The 15,557-nt window shown below is 37.6% G+C and overlaps 1 protein-coding gene across 1 annotated transcript in view; it reads left to right on the top strand.

The window, feature by feature from the left end:
* The window catches only part of EP400 (E1A binding protein p400), a 43,805-nt gene that overhangs the window by 12,322 nt on the left and 15,926 nt on the right, over positions 1-15,557 (top strand). The window contains exons 8-29 of the mRNA XM_010087119.1: positions 21-99; positions 375-427; positions 1,410-1,467; positions 2,125-2,214; positions 3,445-3,552; positions 4,156-4,349; positions 4,542-4,719; positions 5,383-5,519; positions 5,897-6,066; positions 6,541-6,715; positions 7,123-7,259; positions 7,878-8,064; positions 8,509-8,675; positions 9,483-9,637; positions 10,157-10,393; positions 11,454-11,618; positions 12,100-12,267; positions 13,298-13,389; positions 14,002-14,300; positions 14,637-14,839; positions 14,933-15,102; positions 15,320-15,516. Of these exons, the coding sequence (XP_010085421.1) occupies positions 21-99; positions 375-427; positions 1,410-1,467; positions 2,125-2,214; positions 3,445-3,552; positions 4,156-4,349; positions 4,542-4,719; positions 5,383-5,519; positions 5,897-6,066; positions 6,541-6,715; positions 7,123-7,259; positions 7,878-8,064; positions 8,509-8,675; positions 9,483-9,637; positions 10,157-10,393; positions 11,454-11,618; positions 12,100-12,267; positions 13,298-13,389; positions 14,002-14,300; positions 14,637-14,839; positions 14,933-15,102; positions 15,320-15,516 (3,419 nt within the window). The remainder of the gene's footprint in view (positions 1-20; positions 100-374; positions 428-1,409; positions 1,468-2,124; positions 2,215-3,444; positions 3,553-4,155; positions 4,350-4,541; positions 4,720-5,382; positions 5,520-5,896; positions 6,067-6,540; positions 6,716-7,122; positions 7,260-7,877; positions 8,065-8,508; positions 8,676-9,482; positions 9,638-10,156; positions 10,394-11,453; positions 11,619-12,099; positions 12,268-13,297; positions 13,390-14,001; positions 14,301-14,636; positions 14,840-14,932; positions 15,103-15,319; positions 15,517-15,557) is intronic.

Here is a 15,557-nt window from a genome sequence, read left to right as displayed (position 1 = left end):
AGACTTGATTTACATTTCAGGTTGTTGAGATAAAACTGCAAATTGAATTTCAAGAGAAAAGGAAAAAAGCTTTGAATTTAAAGAGAATTTCAAGGAAAGGTAATTGTATCCTATTTCCTAAGAAATCCAGTATAAATTCTGATGCTATTGTTTTATGTACTCAGTGGAGTTTAATGCTGTTGGTGGTAGAATTGTGAGATGTTAAATAATAGGCTGTGAACAGATCTGAACTATGAGTTATGCATATTTTATGTTTTTACGACAGACTTTGTTAGTATTTCTTGTGTTTTATGTTGAATGCATTTAAAAGATCATGTAAGAAATGTAAAATTGCTGAGTGACTAATGCATACATCAAGTATAATAATTTTCCAGGTAAGGATACAAAATTTGCAGAGGACCTTTTATTGGAGAAAGAAAGTGAAATGGTAAGTCCTTCTGGTTTCTTAAAAACCCTGTCAAATTCATTTAAATACGAGTACCTGTGTGAAAAGAAAGTTTTGATAAACATGAAATGTTTTCCTTAAATACATGGTGATGATAAGCATATTCCTGTGTAGTTATGGACAATTAAACGTATTGTTGTAAGCACAAATATAAATTTTTCTGGTTATGATCCACAACTTTTAACGGGGAGGTGGATTATGGTTGATATATGTCTTTTAAAGGAAGAATTCATGCTTACTCAGTGGCTTTGAATCTTTCATTCTAAGATTGCAGGACCAACAAAATGTACAAATTAATTGCTAGACTTTGTTTTGGGCAGGAGTTTCATCTGCTGTATGCTAGGACTCCTTGGCTGCATCTGTGCAATAGGAGAAAAAATGGGCAGGGGATTGTTCCGAGACCCTGAGCCATCTGGCATGGCGCAGCTGATGCCCATTTGCTGAAATGCTCCCCTTTCACCAAGCTGAATGCCTGCATCTGAATTTCCTGATAGGAACAAGCTTTAGCATGTGTTATCAGCCAAACGGTGGCCTAGCACTGTCTGCGAGTGTTAATTTGCAGAGGCTAAACTGCACTACAGAGTATTCTGGACAGCGGAGAGTCAACAATTGTAGGCCTGTGCCATATCCCTTTTTTATTGACTGGTGAAAATTTAGTCCTTGATTCCAACCTGGGTAAAAGTTTTGTGCCTCGATAAGGTTTTTAGTTTTTTGGTTCTGTGCCACAGCTGGACCTGAGTAATTTGCACCACAAACACTTGAAGTGGCTGATTGCTTGCTACCTTCAATATAGAAGCAGAGTATCTGTTTTCGCATGGCCAGGGAAGTGCTAGTAGTTGTTAAATGTCTGTTAGCAGATCCTGTTGTGATTGCAGGGCACTTGTTGCTTTCTTTGAAAAACAAACAAAAAAACTCCCTAACTTTGTTTTCTATGATTTTACATATTTTAATTATTTAATGGTAGGGGTCTTCATCAGCTGGAAGGAAAAGAAAGGCAAGCACATCTTTGACTGATGAGGAAGGTAAGTCACTTTTCAAAATTGTACATCTGTAGAATAGTACATAAGTTGTATATTAAAACCATGAAACCACAGGTCTTCAGTCTTACTGCATGGATGCAGTACTTTTCACAAACCAAGTACCAGCCTTCATCCATTTTTTAGAGAGATTAGATAGTCAATTAGATAGTAATTTTTTCTTAAAAAAATCAGTGAAAAATTGTCCCTGAAAACACACTGTCATCATTCTTGGTGAATTTTAATTCTTTCTGTCCTCATTCCTTTGTTTCTTAAACCTTACCAGTGGTCTTAAACTTCCTTTGAGGATTTCAGGCTGAATAACCCATATACTTTAGTTCTTTTCTTGTGATGACATCTGTGTTTTTCACAAAGAAAATCCCCAGTTTAAAGCCACAGAATAAGGCATCTCTGGTGACCATTGTCAACCAGCACTCGAGAGTTCAAGACTACCTTTCGTCCTGAGGCACAAGTGCTTCTCTCCTTTACACTTACCTTTTAAGTTCTGTGTATAGTTGCTTGTTTTCCATGCATCTCATTCTTTTTGAATCCTGATGACTTACATGCTGACTTCTATGCTAGTACACTTCAGAGGCATATAATTACAAACTTCCTGAATTATTGTGATTTGAATGTCAAGGCTAGCATTTGTTTTTACTTTAGTTGAAGATGAAGAAGAAACAATTGAAGAACAAGAGGCTAGAGAAGGAAACATAAACCATCAAACTGAGTTGTCTAATCTAGCCAAAGAAGGTAGGCGTGGAGCTTGATTTGTCTCTGTGGTAGGCTCTGAAACAACAGGTGAAAACATGCAGCGGCTATTGTATTTGTAAATAGGGTTATAGGTGAGAAGTCGAATGCATTCAGATGGTCAGTCAAATGTAATCTGTATTTATTTTTTTCTGTTTGGAAAATTGTAGCGGTTAGTTTATGGGATGACGATGGGCATCTGTACTTTATGAAGCAGTCTGAGTACTTAACTAGTTATCACACAAGGTAACTTGAGAAAAAGTGTTTCTCTGCTGAAGGACTGCATTTCTTTAAAACCTCACACCAAAAGCCTCAACCTTAAGTTCTAGGAGTGCATGATAAATACTTAAAACCAGAATTGTATCGGATTGAACATGAACATTTTATCATCAACCGTCTTGAGTATCTCCGAAGGGTTTTGTGACCCACCTGATAAGTCTGAAAGGGCCCTGAAGAGCTGATCTTCGGGGATATAAATACTTGAAGATAAGGGGCTGTTAGGGCCAGTGCTCTGGCTAGCAGCTCTCTTTCATTAGTAACAAAACAATAACTGCTCTGCTGAGCTTGATGTATGCAAAGTATCCCATAGGGATCACTTTGCTTATCGTGGTGAAAACCTTGCTGAGTTTTAGAGGCAAGCTTCCCATTAAGCTAAGCTCGCCTGGCAGTTAATATGCAGTTTCCAAATCTGTTTGTTTGGTCTGTTTGGCAGCTTAGTGGCTGCAGCCAGCTGGCCAGTTGGAGGGATTCTAACTCTTGGCCAGTCAGCCAAGTTCCTAATGAGGATGTTTCCTGATTGACTGGCCACCCCCAGCATGCACATTGCTGCTTCAACAGATCAGACTAGGAATCATGGAGATATTGTTTAGTGGGGTTCAGGTACAGCTCAGTTTTGAAACTTTGAAGTCTTGAATTGTCTTTCAGCCACTTGGCTGGATTTGGTGCCCGTATCTCCGTGACCAGTGGTTCACTCTCAGTTTGTGTGTGGGGTTTGTTATATAGAACAAAGCAAGCTGGGTGAACAAACTGCTTGGTGTAATGCCAAGTGTTCTCTGTAATGGAGGTCATTAAATAAATATTGCTGTCATTCATCTAATAATTACCTCTTCAATTAACTTCTGATTAGAGAACTGGCTTATACAATTGTGAAGAATGTAATGAGATTAAAAACAATGGTATTGATTGTTACAAGTTTTGATATTTTGAAACTTAACATCCTTTCTTGATCTTCAGCTGAATTGCCTCTGGAAGATTTATTCAAGATGTATGAAGGTGCCTTTGCAGAAAATTTTCACTGGCCCCAGCCAAAGCCTGACAGCGAAGAGGATAGCAGTGAGGAAGGTAAATTACTTTTTGTTTAGGAAGGTTGAAACAAGTGACTTTCTTGCTAAGCATTTGGAATAATCATTAGAAAAATCAGTTTTATTCCTGTTATTACTAAATATTTTTGGACAATGGTTGTGAAGAATTTATTACTTTTTTTTTTAAATTTCTCTGTTTATGGAAAGAACGTAGTGTTTGCCTGGCTTAAAGTCAAGATGTGTGAGATTCTCAGGAACAATAGTGAGCCATAGAAGAGCCTCTCTACACTGAATTAAAAAGCATACTTCATTGCTAGCTATTATTACACAGATGCCATCTGTTCTGTATTGAAGTGAGAATAAAATTACATATTTGAGGATAGGTTTTAGGTAGTATGAGAGGACCTCCCTAGAAGTTGTGAAAAGCTGATGGTCATGTTAGCCTACCTAGTGTGGACACCCGGAACATGTACATGATCCTGAGCTTAGGCTATTTTCATTTTTGCTTGAAAATCATAGAATTGTTTTTAAAAGTTAACTGCCTTCTTTTAGACTGCTGTCTGAATTCTAGCCATCTCAATTCCTTTGCGTAACTGATACTTAAGTTTATTTTAAATGCCAATGTAATTTTTCTCTCTCATAGAAATGGAAGACCACATCTCTGATAGGGAAAGTCCTCAGAAAGAAGCTGTCCTCATAGACTCCCTTCTCACCATTGACCAGTACAAGGGCATAGACAGATCAAGTCCTCCAAAGAAGCATATGCGAGACATAGCAGAAGTTGCTGCTGCAGCAGAAATGTTGTTACCTAAAGGCAGCTCTAGGATAACAACAGCAGTAAGACTCTCTGTTTGCTGCTACTATATGTTCTTTCCTTTACATAAAGAATGCATTTTTAATGATTTCACAGGTTTTAAGCAATAAATTACAATAAATATTTTCTAGTTAATGAACTACAGAATGGTTATGTTTTATGACATGCTCTGTGAATTTAACTCAGAAAAAAGTATCAAATCATTCACATTACAGGTAAAATACAGTACACCGTCGCTACTGTATGGGCCTCTCAGAGAATATCAAAAGATTGGGCTTGACTGGCTAGCAAAGCTGTACAGGAAGAATCTCAATGGCATTCTGGCAGATGAGGCTGGGCTTGGAAAAACAGTGCAAATTATCGCCTTTTTTGCCCATTTGGCTTGTAATGAAGGTAAGTTCATTTCCCTAGCAATATTATACAGGTACTTGGCCAGCATTATCTTTGTGAATTGTAGCCTAGGGCCACGTTTTTTTCTGCTGAACTGTATCAGACTTTAGTTATTGCACAGAGTAAGATTATGATAGAGAAACTTTCTTAGATTGTGTAACATAGGAGTGCCGCCTTATGAAGTATCCTGTTCAATCAATCTGCTGTTACCTTCTAGGTGATAAAATTCTTCTGAATTGTTGTCTATTAGTATAAAAAGGCCTTACAAATTATTTAATGACCAGATGGCCACAGATAGTTAAATTCAAGGAGTAAATATGAACGATTGGACAAGTATGTTTTGTATACAATCCCAGATATTACTAATAGTAGTGTTGTACTGAGGATGGTTTAACAATATAAGTAAGGCAAAGCTTGTTGTGGAGGTAGTATCTCTCATTCAAGCAGTTAATGTAGTTGAGGGAAAAATAAATATTGGGTGCACAAGGGGTACTTGAGGTCTGAAAAATAATAAAGAACAGATTAGTCATTAAAATACCTCTGTTGTTACTGGATCTCACTTTTATTGATGAATTTAGTGCACTACACTTAAAAATCAGGGGAGAATATAAGCCACATGAATTGTCAGGAGTCTCTACTGTTAACTGCTATGTTTCCCTTCTGTAGGTAATTGGGGCCCTCACCTTGTTGTTGTACGGAGCTGTAACATATTGAAATGGGAGCTGGAATTGAAACGCTGGTGCCCAGGGTTGAAAATACTTCTCTACTTTGGCAGCCAAAGGGAACTTAGGGCAAAAAGACAGGTACTGTATTTTGCAACTCTTATCGTGTTGTATTTAGCATTTTATATGGCAAGACTCTTCCTTTAACATGCATTTATCTATATGTTGCTTGCATTCTGTTGGGTATGGGAAGTTTCTAACACTACAAGCTGGTTTACAGAGATTCACACCTAGCAGTTCTAGATTTTCAAAGGCATTTTTGGAACTCCTTGGTATTGATCAATGCGTGCAATACTTAACCTGCTTTCTGAACTGATGTTAATTCAAAGACCAAGACTGTCTTTTGGAACGCTGTGGGTCATAGCATCTTTCTGTTCTTAGTAAAGGAGTCACTGGTTGTAAGATACTAGAGAGTTCTTCCTTAACTTTTGTGTCTTATCCTCTCTCCTTTTTTCTAGGAATGGACAGAACCCAACAGCTTCAATGTGTGTATCACTTCCTACAAACAGCTGTTCAAAGGTCACCCAGCATTTATGAAAATGCGATGGAAATACTTAATAGTAGATGAGATGCAACAAATAAAGAACATGACTGAGAAACACTGGGAGGCACTTTTCAGTCTCCGCAGGTGTGGAACAGAGAATTGTTTTTCTACTGGCACTGGGTTTTCTCTCTTCGTGTCACACAGTTCTCTTCATAACAGAAAACTGATAAAAAAACCCTCTGGATTTGGTCTGCCTGGTTTCCTGTTCAACATACACACCTACAGCAGTGCCTTTAGTTGAAACAATCAGGATTCAGAGACATGCTCAGGATCTTTTTGTTGCCACTATCGTTACACTGTAATTCTTTGCTGACACTGTGCTCCCAAAAAAGAAGTCCCTGTATGTTCTGATACTTGCTGTGAGGAAGCGAGTTTGGTGGTATATTCAAGACTAAAAAAATTATTTATCTTAGATTTAATTTTATTAGCCCTACTATTTCTTCTGTGTATCTGACAAACCTCAAGCTACAGTAAACAGTGTTTGAATATTGGTGTTCTTTTCATAATGATGCTAGCTAAATGCTGTATGAGTTTAAAATCTTCTTTTGTTATTCACAGCCAGCATCGTTTGCTTCTGATAGACACTCCTTTGCATAACACATTGATGGAGTTGTGGACCATGGTACACTTTCTGATTCCGGGAATTTCCAGACCTTACCTAGATTTTCCAGTAAAAGCACCTAATGAGGAGAACCAGGATTATTGCCATAAACTGGTCATCAGGTTACACAGAGTATGTTGTCATTTTTTCTCATCTGTCCTACTACAATAGTTAAGTTGTTGGGGGTCAAAAAAAAAAAAGGATAAAAGGAAAAGATGTGGTTCACCTCGAAATTTCTGGCCTTTCTTAACACGTTGTTCAGTTCAGACAGAATTTTTTTGCTGAAAGCCAGGGGTGTCTGCTACCAGAATAGTATGGAGGTTTAAAAAATAATACAAGGCTCAGATTTTGAAGCATAACATGCAGAAATTAAAGAACAAATTAATGCCTATACAACTGTGTGCGTAGCAATATGATTACATATGTCATATGAGGTTTATCACATCAGATGTGTTAGGTGTGAATAGGTTTAGCTTCCTGTTGTAAAACTGCGTCTTTGAAGTGAGAATTTATTTTCCCTCAATTATGAAATGTTTCAGATGATTCAGCCATTTATTTTGCGAAGATCAAAGAGAGACGTTGAAAAGCAGCTAACAAAGAAATATGAACATGTGCTAAAGTGTCGTCTTTCTAGTCGACAAAAAGCTATGTATGAAGATGTCATATTGCAACCAGGGTAAGGAGTTAAAATAGTAAATAAAAATGCTGTGTTTTTGGTGCTTAAGGAAGATGATAAATGATTGTCGCAGTAGGATGTTTTAGTGTTTTTCTGAAGTTTTCATTATGACCAGTGAATAGTATGTGATTACATTGTAAAATAAAATTACAGGCAAGTGATTCTATGGGCCTAATGAAAAACATCCATTTACCTCTGGAATCTAAAAATCAAGTTATAATGATCAGGTTTGCTTCCATTTCATTTTAAGGTTTGTCTCTAATGAGTGGTTTTTTTATTTCTTAAAGCCTGAAGTTTTTCTTCTCACACCCAGTGCTGTGATACCAAGTGGTTATTGATAGGTGCAGGGATGAAACAGAAATGAAGGAGGTAGAGGATAGGAAACTGGTTAGGTTGTATTTGACTGTAAGGTAGCACTGGTGCTTAAGTTTCATGTGTGCATATTTACATTTGGTACAGTGCTACTTAAAAAGCTCTAGAAAGACCTAGGTAAAATCTAAGCTTGTTTTAAGACTTTTGCATAACATACTGCATTGCACATTCTCACCTTGCTGATTAGGGACGTTTCCATAAAAGCAGTACTTAAATTAATGTGTTTCTCTATAAATTATTTGGCAGAACACAAGAAGCCCTCAAAAGTGGACACTTCATCAGTGTCCTGCATGTCCTGATGCAGCTGCAACGGATTTGTAATCACCCTGATCTGATAAACCCCCGGCTTTCAAGTACCTCTTATGTATCGGAAACACTGGAATACAGAACTGCGTCTCTGGTACTGAGTGCCCTAGAAAGGGATATTTGGAAGGTGAGTAGAAAGTAAACTGTTTTGTTTTCTCTCATAATGCCTTTGTAGAATTTCAGTATTTAATATTGTTATCTTATGCATCATAGTTTGGCATTTGAGCTTGATAGTCAACAGACACCTTTTAAAGTTCTACTTAATTCTTTGGCAGTTATGGTATATAAAGAATAGTTAGGTATATGAAGAATAGAGCGTGCCTTGCTTTGATTTACATAACTGGCTGATGATGTCAGCTCTTTTTCTGATGCTTAAAATGGGACTGTCAGCTTAAGATGTATTTTGAAGATTTCTAGACAGTATTGGCTAATAATTAATAGTTTACTTTTTAAACTTAAAGCATTTATTTAAAGTTAAAAAGTAAAACATAGAAAGTTAATTCAACATAGCACATAGAGAGGACTTAACTGTTCAGGTCATCACGTAGACCTTATTTTATGATATTCCTAGGAATCAGACCTGTCTCTTTTTGATCTCATTGGAATGGAAAACAAAATGACTCATTATGAAGCACAAATGTTGCCAAAACAAAAGGTTACTAGAAAGTTGATTGAAGAAATCTACAGCTCTCCTCCACCACCAGCTAGGCCTAATCCAGTGAAGCTCAAACCAAGCAGGTATGTACAAATGTCCTCCTTTTAAGCCAGAACTACAGGAGGAAAATGTAGTTCTTTTGCTATGTTTACAGAGTTCTGTCTGCATCTCTGGTAATGTGATTTACGCAAAACCTCAGACTTGACTTTGCATTTTATTATTCTGTTGCTTTCTTGTTTACCCTAGAAAACAGTGATTCTATTTGAATAGTTTTTTGAGGTTGAAGTTTGTTTATGGATTTCCCATAGGTTTTACTTCACCAGCAGATTAATTTTATTCTTGGGGTCCCTGTTTATGGCAGGGGAGTGTTGGTTTGCAAAATGAGCATGGAGATAATTCTTCAAGACTAAGCTGGGCCTACAGTGTTAGCTGTGCTTGCAGTGTTATAAGAGACATATGAAGTTTTATAGTTTTTTTTAAAGAGTGTTTCTCTCCTAGTGGGGTACATCATGAAGTAATGTGGAACTGTTTTTCTGGTGCAAAGGACCTGCCTGATGACCTGCTAGCATGTGATGTCTCTCTGGAAATAATACGAGAGCTCCATTCTTTTTCCAGATATGGGGCTACACTCTAAATTCTTTGTTGTAATTCTGATGTATCCTACATTAAATTGGATGAATGGTGGTGAAGGTTTTCTTCTTTCTTGGACTTAGCAAAAAAAATCACTTTATAAAATGTCCACATGTGAAGTTTGCTGAAGTGATGAGTCTTGCCAGCTTCAGCCACCAGCCTCTGATGTGATCAGTTTGTATTTTCCTCTGGTGATGTAGTTTATTTTTGAAGGCCAACCCGTGGTCTTCCTATAGACTGACTTTTCGTATACTTTTCAGGTTGTTCCAGCCTGTTCAGTATGGTCAGAAACCTGAGGGCAGGACTGTAGTTTTCCCAAGCACCCAAGTACAGCGCACAGTGACCACAGCGACGGTAACTCAACAGGGACAAGTAAGAGGAAGGTCACCCATAGCTACGGTGTCTTCAAATCAAGGTAAGAGAGTTAGTGCTGAGTTGGCTACCTGAACCTCTGCATAGATGGGTACAAGTAGTGTGTTAATAGAACTCCTTTCCCTCTAGCTTAATGGTCTAGAATACTAATGGCTTAAAAATACCAACAGACTAATTGCCAGTAAGTTTCCCCACTAGTTTCTACAGTATGATCTGCCAGTGTAATGCAAAACTAAGCTTTGTGTAACCTAATTGTTAGCGTATGGAGTAAATATGGCACAGTTGGTATTTATACCCTGATCACATGTAATGTTCTGTCAAAGATGGGAATTTACAGTGCTTTTGTGTATTTATTTAACTTTAAACAATGCTTTCCAAATATATAATGTTGTAAAAATAGGATGGAGTAAAAGGTGTGGATAGAAATCCCAGTCTGTAAGGACAAGCTGTTCCTGTAGCCATTTTAATATCCTGTTGGAAGGTTTCTTTTTAATGCAGGTTGTTTAAAAGAGTGGAGTTAAAACCTCTAACAGCTTGCACAAACAACCCTTATTGATTGCAGCTGCAGCAGCACAGTTTCAGACAACTCAGGCTTCCACCAGTGCTCCAAGACACCAGCCCGCAGCGACCTTCACCACAGCAACTAGCACAGCCAACCCTGTGAAACCGCGGGGCCAGACCTCTGCACAGCCCTCCCAGCTAGGCCAGGCCCAGCCACAGGCCCCCCCGCACACCATCCAACAGAGTGTGCTGCCTCAGAGGCTGGTACTGACCTCTCAGGCCCAGGCACGGTTGCCTAGTAAGTGGCCACCCCTTTCAAGGTTTCTCCCACCTTTGTACTACAATGAGGTTAAGTTACTAGGCACCCTAAAAATGTGTACAGAATCGTTGTTTTTTTTTTCTGATTAGCCTTGCTCAGTACGTTGCTTGTGACCAAGGAAAATCAAAAATTGGATAAGAAACAATAGAATTGCTGTGGACATACATTAGCGGTGTCAACTTAATCTCCTATTTCTGCATGTTTCTTCTGCTGGCAAGACTTCCTTCAGACCAAATGTTTTAGCTCTATCCTAATTATTCCTTTCGTATTAAACACTAATCCATCTGCTAAAGGCCTCTCGCAGAGAGAAACGTTGCGACTGTTAGGCAGAGAAAAGTGATGAGGCTTTGCTTTAAGGTTGTATGTGCACTGCCTATTAGCATGTGTAGAGAGTACTGAGCACTGATGTATTAATTTTATCTCTGGGGTAATGCACTGCCTTTACAAAAGCTAAATTTTCACGCCAGTATTTTCTCAATGTCATAGAACTTAATGTTTAAATGCCTCTAACCTTTCTGCATTTAAATCACAAAAAGCTTGGTCCTTGACACCTCAAAGCTTTTTGGTTTGTCTAAGTGCAGATCACTTAATATAAATCATGTTTTATCAGCAAATTTCAGGTTGTTTTGAATGTGTATTTACAGTGCTACATGTGTGAATATTTTTGTCCCTTCCTTAAACCTTCCTTCATGCTCTTGAAAAGGCAGTGAAAATCACTTTAATGTCTATACTCGTTCTCTTACAAAGTGTCACATGAGTTTTCAGGTAGCTCTTAACTTTTTTGCTATTGAAAGTGATAATTTCTAAAATGTTGATGTTCTTACCCTTTAAACAATCAGCTTTTTTCCAGTTTGTCCAACAAATACAGAAAGCAATACCTGCTTAACTTCTATATGACACTTTCGATGCACTAAGTATAATTATGCATGGAAGGCGCTTCAGCACCAGTTTACTAACCAAAACTTAGACTTGTGAATATTGAACAACCTGCCTCCCACTTGTTTTTTTTTTTTTTAATGCCTGTTTCCCCCTTCAACAGGTGGTGAGGTAGTAAAAATAGCCCAGCTGGCTTCTATAGCAGGAGCACAAGGCAGAATCGCTCAGCCAGAGACCCCTGTAACACTGCAGTTCCAAGGGAACAAGTTCACTTTATCACATAGTCAACTTCGCCAGCTCACTGCAGGACAACCCTTGCAGTTACAAGGTACTTATTTCACAACAGGGAATTTTCTGTTATTTAGACTGCTTATGTTTTCACATGGGCAGCATGTTCCTTGTTGCTGTATGTTATGGAGGTTTTTCCATCCGCACTGCTTGTACTGTTCTGCTTGACCTGTTTATTGTAGGAGACAGGGATAAAAAGGTAGCTCAGTTTTAAAAAACAGAAATTTCCTTTTTGATTGATTGGATTTCATCCGAATTCCATATAAAATACCTAGATTTAAAATGATACCCCAGCAACATTAATCTCCTCTTTAACTATGAACACTTAAGTATTTTCCTCCTGGCGGATATTACGGAACTTTAAATCAGATTGGTGTAATGAACTTGTCTGGGAAAATTTAGCATCGTTTGAAACAGTTCAGTTCAGATCAGTTTGTAACAGTAGGATCTTTTGCTAGAGAACACTGTTTTATTCTTTTCCACTCTATATAGCTTAATTTTTTTAAATTCCTCCATTGCAGGAAGTGTTCTTCAGATTGTCTCAGCACCTGGTCAGCAGTATTTGAGACCTCAGGGTCCGGTTGTCATGCAGACTGTTTCCCAAGCGGGAACTGTTCAGAACGCTCTGAACGCTTTAGGAAACCAGCATCAAGCAGGTGTTCCAACTTCCACAGCAGTGACACAGCAAGGTAGGTTTTCTAGCCTGAAGAAATGTCTCTATCTAAACATTCAATTACTAAAATCACATTGATATATAACTCCAAATTGTTATAGATCGTAATTCTGTAAGTTGAGTTCACAAGCAGGTAAACTGTGAAGCAAATCCTTCTGAATTGTGTGTGATGTGTACTGGAGTTTTAGATAATTTGCAACTTGGGAGAGCTTGACACTATACTAAATATATAGAATTTTTTTACCAGTTGTGTCTTAGGTCAGATCTTAGTGGGAAGAAATGAGTTCGAAATACTTTGTTACTTTTTTCAAAGAATGATCAGGGTGACCTGATTTTTTTTTTTTATACTGACAGAGAATATCCAGCAATTCTCTCTGTTTTTCCACATTGATTTTGCTTTTATCTATTTTTCTTTGCTTCTCTATCTAATCAAGCTACTGTTTTCCCCTTCCCTTTGCAAATATTGTTCAGGTATTTGGTGCCTTGCTGCAAATGAGATCGGTTCCTTGCTTAAAAATATAATTAAGATGTTGATCAAAAAACAATAGAGATATTGCTGTGTAGTTTGCTAGTACATGAAGGGTATTACTATAGTTTTGATTGTATACTTGTATGTAATATTCTTATAGTTTAGTAAGCTGTCTGGGAAAACATCTGCTAGCAGTTGAATTCACAGGAATGCTACTGTGAGTTTCTATCGTATAGTTTCATCAATTTGTAGATATACTGAAATCATATGCTTTCTGAAAAATCCTAGATGATTTGTTTAAGATAAATTAGAACAATCTTTTCCTGATTTAGAGTATAACTTCTAAATGTTAACACCTATTGCGCAGGTCCATTGATCTATCTTGGATTTTTGTGAAAATCTGTCAAGATATCTGATGTGTAACAGAGTATGAATTTGCAATACCCAATGGACATTTAGACTAAAAATTTGTCTGCAGTTATGATGTGTTACAGCTATGCAATGTCTACTTATTGAAAATAATAAATGAAACCAATCTTCAGAAGAATAAATGTATAAACACAAGGTTTATCCTCAGTTTGTATTCCAGGTAGAACTGCAGTTACTAATTTGTCATCTGGTGACATGGGAGCAGTGTTAAAACCAGCACCTACACATGGACAATCGCAGGTACTTATTTTTTATTTTCTTATGGAAACACAACTTTTTAGGATTGATACTAGGTCCATGTCATAATTGAAAGCTATAATTTACAAAGCTGGACTTAATTAGGAACTTTGATGATTACAGAGTAGCTAAAAAACCCGACTTTTGTCAGTGTTTCAGCTTGATGAATCTCATGCATTTTAATCTGTAATCCATAGTTAAAATAAATTCTGGTGTATAAAAGCACCTAACAGCTTTCTTGTGCTGTAAGAGCAGACAGGTTCTTATAACTGTAACATATCGTAATTATGTAGTAATGTATGAATAAAGGAATCATAAGATTTTCTATATGTTTTGAACAGAAAGCCAATTGGGCAAATTTTGATACATTAGAAACTATGAAAGTTGTACTTTAAAAAAAACAAGATGCTAAACTAAGATAGAATTGACTCTTTAATATGAATTGAATTTAGCTGTAGTCTTAAAATTTTATCAAAAAAACTACACCTTTTTTTGATTGGTCTAAGTAGTAGTTATCTAGGATGCTGGGGGTATAAAAAAAATTCTAAAGAAACTCAGATTCCTAAGTGATTGCCATGAGCAGCAATTTTTTTTTTTCAACTTTTCTTGGCAAAGGAAACATATGAAGAAAAGAACCGACTTTTGAAGGAGCGCCTGGACAGAATATTTTCTGGCAATGAGCGCCGTTGTTCACGGGCCCCAATGTATGGCAGAGACTTGCTGAGTGTTTGTACTTTGGCTGGTGAAAGAAAGCCCTCTCAGCTGTCTTCCAGTGAAGCCAACAGTTGGAGGTGGGCTGGCTTTGTGAACTGTTGCCTTTCTTCAAGTGCCTCTGGAGGCCCAAGTAACCCACTGCAAGAAATGATCCTGACTTTGGTTCAGCAACAAGAATCTCTAAAGGATATTGTTAACAGGTAATGTGTGACTCCACCTCATAAGCCTTTACCACATTTAGTTATTTCTTAAATGCTTCTTTTCAAAAAAGCTGTAAAACCTTGTTTCTGTTGTGTTTGAGCTCTAATGACAGTGGTCACAGTGCAAACACCTTAAGGGAAGCTATTGTCAAAGCAGACAAAGCAAAACGATAAGGGGAGATAGACAATATTAACACTTTGAAGGAATGCAGCACTTTAACAGTTAGTTAATAGTGTAAAATTACCTGGTTGACAGGCTGAAAGTTATTGCTGCAGATGATAATTCTGTATGTACCTTTTTAAAGTGGTGTTCCCTTGTTATAATTCTTTTCCCAGGTCTCTCTTTGTATTGCCAGCTGCAGTTGCTGCTCCCCCGTGTTTGTATGTAGCAAATCCTCCCCCTGCATATAGTCACAGATTGAAACTCCTTAAGCACAGTCTTAAGCAGAAGGCAGCTCCACACTTGCATCAGTTGCAACAGATTACAACTCCTCACTTGCTACAGTTCCCTGACCTCCGGCTGGTGCAGTATGACTCAGGTAAAGGAGGACATCTGGTGATAATAATTTCCTGTTTCACAGGAACGGAATTTCTGTATAAAACTATGATTGGTTTTCTTGTTTGAAATACAGGAAAATTAGAAGCTCTTGCTGTCTTGCTTCAAAAGTTGAAATCTGAAGGGCGCCGTGTGCTGATTTTGTCACAGATGATTCTAATGTTGGACATATTGGAATTGTTCCTGAATTTCCATTTCCTCACATTTGTGAGGATTGATGAGTATGCCAACCATGAACAACGGCAGGTAAGTTTGCCCTCATGGTTATCCGCTGTTACAGCAATATGTGCTGCTCGGGCTTTTATATACTACAGCAAGGGAAGGAAAGTTGCCTTATTTCTTATTCGTTTTGAAACACTTGACTTGTTTTTGTCTGTTTTTTATTAGGTTATAGTGAATTTGGTTTTGTATTTTATTTTCATGTATGGTTTATGTACTCCTTTCTTGTATTCCATTTATGTAGGAGCTGATGAAAATCTTCAACAGAGACAAGCGCATTTTCTGTGCCATCCTTTCCTCTCACAGTCGTTCCACTGGAGTCAATCTTGTCGAGGCAGACACCGTTGTGTTCTATGACAATGATCTAAACCCAGTGATGGATGCAAAAGCTCAGGAATGGTGTGACAGAATTGGCAGATGTAAAGATATCCATATATACAGGTGATGGTTACAGACCAATGACCACTCTTTAACATGCTTTA

This window comes from Pterocles gutturalis, unplaced genomic scaffold (assembly GCF_000699245.1).
Source record: "Pterocles gutturalis isolate BGI_N339 unplaced genomic scaffold, ASM69924v1 scaffold44651, whole genome shotgun sequence".
Classification (NCBI taxonomy): domain Eukaryota; kingdom Metazoa; phylum Chordata; class Aves; order Pterocliformes; family Pteroclidae; genus Pterocles; species Pterocles gutturalis.
This window is presented reverse-complemented; position numbering and strand designations above follow the sequence as displayed.